Source organism: Salvia hispanica, chromosome 6 (assembly GCF_023119035.1).
Source record: "Salvia hispanica cultivar TCC Black 2014 chromosome 6, UniMelb_Shisp_WGS_1.0, whole genome shotgun sequence".
Classification (NCBI taxonomy): Eukaryota; Viridiplantae; Streptophyta; class Magnoliopsida; order Lamiales; family Lamiaceae; genus Salvia; species Salvia hispanica.
The window spans coordinates 16,599,398-16,609,006 of record NC_062970.1 but is presented as its reverse complement, the minus strand read 5'-3'; the positions used below and the strand labels follow the sequence as shown (position 1 = coordinate 16,609,006).

The following is a 9,609-nucleotide window of genomic DNA, read 5'->3' as shown; positions in this document are numbered from 1 at the left end:
TCTGTAGCTATGGATATACTTTTGGTCGGAGTTTGTTTCGGATGCTTGGATCCGGAGTGGATTTAGCATCCGAGGTTGGATCTGAACAGGGGAATCAAGTTGTGCATGGATTTCGAACTTTTTGCTCTCTTTTCATTTTACTTCGTCTAGTAGTCGCAGATCTGCTTAGTTTTAATTGTTCTTCGTTTAATTGCTTTAAATTTCAGTCTGCTTCGTCTTCGATCCACGTTCCATCTTTATTTTTTTTTTACTAAAACTTTTATGCAAATTGTTGGAGAAGATGATGTCGCTGTTAGTTAGTACTTTAGTTAGTTGTTTTCCAGCTTTTCATCCGTACTTTACCTTTTCAGTAAATGGTCCCCACCGTCAGTTCATTTCCCAGGTCTAGGTAATTTAGAAAATAGTTTCTTAGATCTAGTGTTTGTCTCATTTTCCAGTTATATGCATGATTTCTGTTTGCCTAGATCTAGTTTGTTAGCGTAGCAGATTTCACTCCAAGTTTAGTTTAATTTCCTCAACCCAAAAATGCGTGGCAACAGCCAACCCAAAAATAGTCCCGAATCCTTGAGCATGTTTAATTGCGCATTCATCTCTGTGGGATCGATCCCTACTTCCCCTGTGCTAATTTTAGTATACGTGGTTGAGGGTTTTTGAAGCGGTATTCTGTGTGTCCGACGACCGAGATCTTCCAACGATCCGTGAGTTCCTAGACCCTGTGATCTAGTGGATTCGCTGGACCTAGGAAACTTTTTATTCCTTTCTGTGCACGCGGTCTAAACAAAAGTTGTAGTAGCAGCCTAGCTTCACTTATATAAACCACTAAATTTTCAGGCAAAGATATTGTTGATGTTTTGGTTGATATGAGTTTTAGACACTCCACGTGTTATCAGGGTTGGCGGCTGACGCATTATGACAACCTTCTCCTCCTCGTCATTTTACATGTTGACCAATGTATAAACATATAGAGTGGTGAGAGAGTCTCAATACAGTTTCAAAATGGTTTAAAATATGAAACAGATAAATATTGATTTCTAAGTTTATCTTATATGGGTGTTTTACGAATTTTACATATAGGTTAATTGCTTAAAAAATTCATATCTATATAATTATAAGAATATAGGACAAAGGGTTGGTTGGGGTGTGACAGTTTAGGTGGTATCAGAGCAGGGATAGGATCTCATTGGGATAATCTGCATTTGTACGTATCATATGAAACATGTTGGTCATATGTTGCCTATTTATTTGACTATGTCAGGAATATAGACATCACTGAGCATGTGTCACTGAGGAGAGAAGGGTCAGCCGCCCTGCATAATTGTTTATTACTACCTCTGTCCCTGAAAATTTGATACAGTTTACTATTTCGGTCCGTCCCTGAAAATTTGATACACTTCACTTTTACTATTTTTGGTAGTGGACCCCATATTCCACTAACTCACTCATACTCACATTTTATTATAAAACTAATACTTTAAAAGTAGGACGCACATCCCACCAACTTTTTCAACTCACTTTCCATTACATTTCTTAAAACCCGTGTCGAGTCAAAGTGTAGCAAATTTTGGGGGACGGAGGTAGTATATGAGTATTTTATATATATATATATATATATATGTGGTATCACATGGAAATTATTAGTGAATATCTTGATTGGTAGAAATGTACTTATGATAGTGTACAATTGTTAATAGATTTTGTAAATATAAATATGAGATGTGTGTTATAGTATCTAGCTAACTAATCCTCCCCTAAGCCAACATAGTTATAATTGAATGCTCCCATAAGCAAACATAACCATAATAAGATTATATTACTTTCTCTTTTATTGAGTGGAAAGTTTTATCTAATAAATAGAGAAAAGTCAAACTATTAATTGTATCAGTTGAACTTATCAATCAGACCCATATTTATATGAAATGCAAAGGGAATATTTTTATCAAGACAGTAGTCATGAAATGATATGTGTAGACCTTTTTGTAAAATAAACAATTGACAAAAATATATTACGATGAGTTAAAATCTATACACACATAAGATTAAAGGAACATGAAAAGTATATTCGATTATAAGTGTGAATATAGATTCGTAAAGTATAAGTATTGATTTCTTAGACCATAAGTTTAAATTCATAGTTTTGTAATCAGTCCTAAGTTGTTGATTAAAATGTGCATCATTTAATTATATATAGTGTGTGTACTTGTGTGAATCCTTGAAGTTGAGAAAGTTATTCTTTTGAAAATGTGATATCTTGAGGGATCTCGTGTTAGAATAAAAGTGTATTGAACACAAGAAGTTTGTGATTTTGTAAAGTCAAAAGATTACTGAAGTATGGGGCAGAGTTTCCGACTGACAAAGAAGGTGACTGTGTGGGACTGGCCACTCCACATAATCCAAATCTTTGGATCGCTGACTCCCCAACGCCCTAAATTTGCCTCAGGATTTATTATTATTAATTCTTCTATTCTCATTCTTTTACCAAATCTTTTGAGTTGCAGCTGCATAATCTATAATTTACTTTCTTGATTAGTAAGAGCATCCACAATGGTCGGGTCGGATGATCATCCGCCCTAGTGTTCGCCCTAGTGATTGCCACATCAACATTTCTTAGTCCGACCTTTCCTTCTGCAGTGGTTTTGCCCTAGTGTCCACTCTATCAATTAAAACCCATTTTGTATTTAATTTTTAATGTTATTATTTTTTATTTTCGTTTTCAATTACTAAAATACCAAAATATATTGTATTAAACACCACAAATTTAAAAAACACCTACATTACATAAAAAAACTACATCATACTTAATTTTTTTTAAAAAAAACTACATTACTAAATTAAAAGAAAAAACTAAATAGTCATCTAAATCTAACTTCTTGTTCATATTGCTGGTCATCTTCTCAAGCCCTCGTCGGGCGGCCGGATCGGTTTCCTGATGAAGGTTGTTTTGTGCGTCAAGTATAAGCCTATACTCGCACACCTCACGAAAACCACCGAACTCCTGGATCATTGAGGCCACAAGCTAAGTAGATGGAGCAGGCGGAACCTGCGGGGGAGCCGATCCAGACGCGACCACCTTCCCTTTGGCTTGGGCTCTGACAGTCTTGTTGCCAACAGGACGCCTAAAAGTAAACGTAGGCGTGCCGGAACTCTCTTTCAGCTCAGCGTTGAGATCCATAGGTGATGGGACGTTGCTCGTGTAACCGCCAGTGGCGGTGTTTTTCGTCCGCTTCGCAGCTGAGGATGCAGCTGGTATCCCTTCGTCGAACTTTGGCTTGTCCTTCAAGATCAGCCAAATGTCGTAGAACTTGAACTGGCCATACTTCGACTGGTACTCGACCATCGACTTCTGGATGACATCCTCCATGCTCTCACCGCTGTCCCTTCCATCCCTGAACTTTGTGTAGATATCCCTGTAGTTGTTGACGTGGAGCTTGAGCCGATCCCAACACTTGCGGAGCTGCTCCTTGTTCCGCTTGTACGCCCAACTCGGCTTCGCCGAGTTGTATTTGGCCGCAATGCGATCCCACATCCTGGCCGAAGTCTGGTTGTTGGCGTGTATCGAATCCTCTGATATATCGACCCAACACTAACCCACCTTCATGTACTCCTCCATGGTGTAGTTTGTACGCCCCACGACATACTCGTTATTGGGATCATTGGATGGGAGTGGGACTGGGACTGCTAGCGCCTTTTCCCTCTGCGACGTCCTCTTCTTCCTCCTCGTCGCCTCTGGAGCGGAAGGTTTCCCACAACTCAGTTCCATGTCCTCAACCCGGTAGGCGTCTGTGTTGAAGAACGGATCAAACTCAGACTCGAAACGAAAGTGGACCCTACAGATTCAGGAGTCTCGACCCGGTAGTGTTCGTGGCCGGGCCAACGAGCGTCGCCTCTGCCACCGCCAAACATTGGCATATCGTCGTCGGCACTATTCGGGTTTGGGAATTGGCTGGGATCCATACTTGAGAAAAGAGAAGAGAAAGAGAATAGAGGAGTGATAATTGTGTGAAAGAAGTGAATGAGGAAGGGAGTATTTATAAATTTTGGAATTAAAAATAAAAATAAAATACTAAAACGTGTCGATATCGTCCTCGGTCGTCCTCGTCCGCCGCCTTGCAATGGGCGGACGATGTGTCGGACAACGCGTCGGGCGGACGACCTAGACGACCGAACTTTCGTCTGCGAGATCGTCCACGGTCCTGCAATGGGTGGACGATCGCGGACGAGGACGAAAAACACGGATCGTCCGCCCGATCTTGAAATCGTTGTGGATACTCTAAAAGATATTTGTTGATTATTGATGTGGGTTGGTTGGTCCATTTCCTTTTCTGTTTACCTGCTTGTGCTAATAAATTTCTTTTACTATAATATTACCAATGCATAAAATTAATCCTAAGTCAATACATGAATGCACACATCACAGGGAATCGTAAGTAATGGTTTTCTTTCCTTAAATAGAAAAACATATCTTATGTTTAATTTAATTTTTATTACTAGTGTTAAAATTATACATTGATTTTGTGTTTTATTTTTTTTTGGATTTGATGAAATAATGAATATAATGGATTTAAGTCAATAAATTATGAATTAAACCAGATGGAAGTACTCAACAAAAAAGAATCGAAACACCAAAGTACACTGTATAAGTACTTGTTTTGACGGAATTGGAATTTCAACCCATTTGAATATGGGCCTCCATCTATCATTTCCTTCTACAAACAAAATCCATTCGTTACACTTCAATATTTGACTTTCATTTTTAGAATTTTTTTCTAGATACGTGTTTCAAATAGTATATTGAATAATCAAAATTAGACCGCATATGATATATCCATATGAAATAATACTAACGTACAATGAAGTAGAAATCGATTGAGGATCTCCTCATTTCAAGACTTTACATTTATGTTACTCCACTTGATTACTACATTCTTCAATATCATAAAAGATCATCTAATTAAGAAAGCTAATTTATTTATCTGACCTACTAGAATTAACAATTAACACTGAAGTTATTTCTAAATGAGAAAAAAAAATCAAAAGAATATTGTTATTGAGATGATATCACTTGAGCAACAAGATGTTATTTCAAATAATAAACAACTCTTGTAATATGGACAAATCAAAACAAGTTTGACTTGCAAATTAATCTTTGTTTTCTTTTATCAATCTTTTAGAATTAATCAAATTAAATCAATTAAGTTGATTAAATTTTCCTGTCAAAAAGGCAAGTCTCTAGAAAGGTGACAGCCTCATGCACACCTTCCTACTAAAATTTCATGTTTTCTTTGCGACATAAATACAATCAAATCCTACACACATGCAATAACTTTAATAATTGCGGTTAATTGCTTAACAACAAAGCAAACCTTTATAAAAAAAAAAACACTCAATAATAACAATCTCGATACTAATAACATTATGATTAATCACTTTAATTATGAACAAGATTCACCATTTTCACATTCTAAGTCAAAAAAGACCAAAGTGAGGAAGCCCTTTATCTCTCTTTTTCCAACAATCATAGCCTTTTCCCTCCCAGCACCATCATTACTGAAAACAACATGGATATTTCTCCAACACATGAAGGGCATCTCTCATGCAAGGTCTTTTTTGAGGGACCAATGAAGCACAACTAAAAGCTAGCTTGAACCAAGCCAGCATGGCCTCCTTGTGGGTTGCTACGTCACCCCTTATCGCCATGTCAGCCATCATTAGGACCCGCTCCGGATCCTCAGCCACTGAACCAACGGTCCACTGGCTCAAGTCCCGGTCCGAGAAAACCTTTCCGGTCATCAACTCGAGCAACAAGATCCCGAAAGAGTAGACATCCCACTTGGTGCTGGGCTTGAGGTTGTTGAGGGACTCTGGAGCATGATAAGGGGATGTGCACCCCACAAACACGGATGGCCCGAGACAAGGGCTGCCGTTTTCGTGTAGATCCTCATGCAACGGGGTGGATCTCCTGCTCCCAAAGTGTCGGGCTGGGCCGTCAGACTTGCGGGCATGCTTGCCATAGATGAGCCCATGCATCCCGAAATCACTTATCACGGGCTCCATGTCAGCTGTCAAGAGAATGTTGCTAGGTTTAATGTTGCCATGCACATTTTTCTTGTCGTGGATGTAAGCTAGCCCCCTTGCTACACCTTTGGCTATGTTGACTCGGGTCATGAAAGGCAAATGGTATGGTGATGATCCAATATTTCCTAAAATGGTATCAACAATTTGATTATAAAATTGATATAAAAACAATGTCGTCAAGAAAAGTACTACCTCTGTCCCCGAAAATTTGATACAGTTTACCATTTCGGTCCGTCCCTGAAAATTTGATACACTTCACTTTTACTATTTTTGGTAGTGGACCTCATATTCCACTAACTCATTCTTACTCACATTTTATTATAAAACTAATACTATAAAAGTAGGACCCACATCCCACCAACTTTTTCAACTCACTTTCCATTACATTTCTTAAAATCCGTGTCGGTCAAAGTGTAGCAAATTTTGGGGGACGGAGTAAGTACTAAATAAAAGGGAGGGTCAAATTTCATGAAGTCAACAACATTAAAGAAATTACTAACTTTCCAATAATAAGAGTGGACTAGCTAGAATTTGAGCCCTTTTGGGCTATGGTAAGGAATCTTAATTTTCAGTAATGACGAATGCTAATCCTGATTAATTTATCATTTGTGACCTAAACATTCATGGGATAACTCTCTCTCCCTAGAGAAGTAGGAGGTGTGGTGGTAGCACATGCTTTTGGCTTATTATGTGTTTTTATATGCTCACATGGAGGTCCATTGGGAAGAGCATATTATATAATTACGTCAAGCATGTTCTCAATTCTGAAGCTGTCTTATGTAAGGAACATTGCTATATTTTTCCTAAATAATACAAAATACTATGGTCCCAAATCTCCGAGTCCATTCAATGAAGCTTAGCTTGAAAAAGATAGAGCAATGACAATCAGAATGTTCTCATAATTCAATCTCAAACTCCAAATTAAAAAATAAATAAATTTGTAAAGAAGAAAAAAAGGCTGAGGTGTTGAGAAATTAACTTACTGCAACCAACGTTGGACAAGCTGCCATTAGAGACATAATCAGAGATGACAAGCTTCTCGTCTTCTCCCCAATAGAACCCTCTCAATCTCACCAGATTCTGATGGCGAAGCTTTGCCACCGCCTTGAATTGATGCTCGAATTCCTTCAACCTCCCGGCGCCGCCGCTCTCTCCGATCCTCCTCACCGCAAACGCGGTCCCGTCTTGTAGCACGGCTTTGTAAACAATGGTGGCGCCGCTCGATCCTAGAACATAGGCCGAAGCCTTGAACAGCGTCTCCGCTTCCATCTGCGTCTCTCCGTCCACCATCACCAGCACTCTCTTGCTATTCAATTGCTGCTTTTCAATCGTAGGATGTTGTTGATCGGCGACGTAGTTGTTCTTTTCGTCACCGTCGCTGTCGCTACCTGTGGCTTCTGATGATTCCTCCGCGTTTTTTATTGTTAAGCAAGACCAAACTGGAGCCGTCATTGTCTCTTTGAAATCAGATTCTTTTTTGAATTCATATGCGGTGGCTGCCGGAATCGCGCCGCTTTTACCGGCGGCATTCTTTTTCTTCTTCTGGTGAATGTATAAAATTAGGGCCGCGAGTACTCCCACGGCAGCTAAAGGTACAACTGCGATTCCCGCGACAGCCCCCGGCTCCAGGCCGTGCTGCTGCGGCGCGGCCGGATTCCCGCCCGCGGTGGAATCCGGTTGCGCTATCGTTTTCGGTATGGCAGCGATCGCCGCCGCAGAAGAGGAGGAGGAGTTGGCGGCCGTGACATTCAGCGGCGATGAAATCGTGGAAGGAACCGTACACAGTTTATTCACCGGTTTGCCGCAGAGATCAGCGTTCCCGGCGTACGCCTCCGTCTTCTGATTCGACAGCGGCAAAGACGCCGGAATCTCACCGGAGAGACGGTTGAACGAGAAATCGATCGTGGCATTGGCCGGAATCCTCGACGCGAAGCCTGGGGGAACTGCACCGGCGAGCTGGTTCGACGAGAGGTTAAGATAGCGAAGATTCTCGCCGCCGAAGCCAGCTGGCGGCAGCGATCCGTTGAGCGAATTCGACGAGATGTCCAAGACCTGAAGCGATCGGATGCCAATCGGGATCCCTCCGGAGAGACGATTGCCCCGGAGGGAAACAACGGTGAGATTCTGAGAAGAAGCGACGCTGCGCGGCACATTTCCGGTGAACGCGTTGTGAGACAGGTTGAGAACGCTGAGAGCGGCGTTGGCGGCGAGGTCGGGTATGGAACCGGAGATTTCATTGGCGGAGAGGTCGAGGACTCGGATGTCGGTGGCGTTGAAGAGGGAGTTGGGGAGGGGGCCGGTGAAGGAGTTGTGGGAGAGGTCGAGGGTTGTGAGGTGAGTGAGGAAGCCCAAGTCCTCCGGTATGGTGCCGACGAGTCCGGTGTTGGGGAGAGTGAGGGCAGTGACGCGGAAGGGCTCGGGGAAGCCGAGGGTGTTGGTGACTTGGGCGCAGGCTACGCCGGTCCAGAAGCAGGGCGTGGCGTCGTTGTAGTCCCAGTTGGCGAGGACGGATAAAGGGTCGGAGAGAATGGAGTATTTGAAGGAGAGGAGAAGGGTTCCATCGAAGTTGAGAGATGAGGCAGCATGGAGGGAGAGAAGCAGAAAGAGAGAGTAGAGAGGGAGATGGATGGAGGTGGACATTGTTTCATGGACTTGGGGGAACTACACAGAGACGCATAGCTATTTCATGAGGAGAAAGAGAGAAAGAGAGAGAGGGTGAGCAACTTTGGAGATGGTTGTTTTGGTGAACAATAAAAGTATGGGAGAGTGAGGCTAGATAAGTTGAGCAGATGGGGTTAAGTATGGATGATTTGAAAGTGAGTGGAATGAATAAAAGTAATTTTCAGAGCAGTAAAAATGTTTTCTGCTTTTTTTTAGATGTAACTTTTGAATTGAGCAAAGTTTTATGCATGAGAGCTTTTCTTATATTTGAGCTAAATTACGACTACTCTTTGTGCATATATATATATGCTCATAAAGTGTTTGGCATGTGTTGATCATAAATTTCCGAGGACTTTTCTAGCTCCGTAGAAAAAAATTGTAGTGTACTACTCTCTCCGTTCCAAGTCAACTATTATTTCATCATAATAGTAGTTTGTCTCATATCTAATCAAGTTTGAGAAAAAAAAATTTGGAGTAGAAAACTCAACTAACAACACTAGTCATGAAATCTTGTTGTAAAACCTTGTTTCATCATAATAGTAGTTTGTCTCATATCTACATTGATTCCATTACATTTTTTAAAACCCGTGTCGGATCAAAGTGTAGCAAATTTTGGGGGACGGAGGTAGTACTACTACTAATTCTGAGACCAACTATAAAATGCCCATAACTCGTTTCTTGAGTATACTCTATATATACCTATAACATGGGTTGTCAACAAAAATTATACTATAGCCTTTCACCCCTTTATACAATAATAGCATAAACAATAAACTTTCACAATTTTTACAAGAAATTCCTCATTTTACTTATCTCCAATTCTGTGCATCTCAATCTGAAGTCGGCCTCTAGGTGACACCAGCTTAACCACACATA

At 40.9% G+C, this 9,609-nt stretch overlaps 2 protein-coding genes across 2 annotated transcripts; both read right to left on the bottom strand.

Annotated features, from left to right (window-relative positions):
- Window positions 1-3,013: 3,013 nt before the first annotated feature.
- LOC125194805 lies at window positions 3,014-3,523 on the bottom strand. Its single transcript, XM_048093026.1, has one exon. The coding sequence runs from the start codon at window positions 3,521-3,523 to the stop codon at window positions 3,014-3,016; it is 510 nt and encodes a 169-aa protein (XP_047948983.1).
- Window positions 3,524-5,335: 1,812 nt separating this feature from the next.
- LOC125196677 (probable LRR receptor-like serine/threonine-protein kinase At4g37250) lies at window positions 5,336-8,860 on the bottom strand. Its single transcript, XM_048095284.1, has 2 exons — window positions 7,056-8,860; window positions 5,336-6,197 (listed from the first exon to the last, which is right to left on the bottom strand). Exons 1-2 carry the CDS (start codon window positions 8,710-8,712, stop codon window positions 5,542-5,544), a joined length of 2,313 nt encoding a protein of 770 aa, XP_047951241.1. The 5' UTR covers window positions 8,713-8,860; the 3' UTR covers window positions 5,336-5,541.
- Window positions 8,861-9,609: the final 749 nt, after the last annotated feature.

Bases quoted from the DNA above. Each gene is read 5' to 3' on its own strand.
- LOC125194805 (XM_048093026.1), bottom strand. From the start codon at position 3,523: ATGTGGGATCGCATTGCGGCCAAATACAACTCGGCGAAGCCGAGTTGG.
- LOC125196677 (XM_048095284.1), bottom strand. From the start codon at position 8,712: ATGTCCACCTCCATCCATCTCCCTCTCTACTCTCTCTTTCTGCTTCTC. The intron at 6,198-7,055 runs GTAAGTTAATTT...ATACCATTTTAG, and splicing joins CTTGTCCAACGTTGGTTGCA to GAAATATTGGATCATCACCA.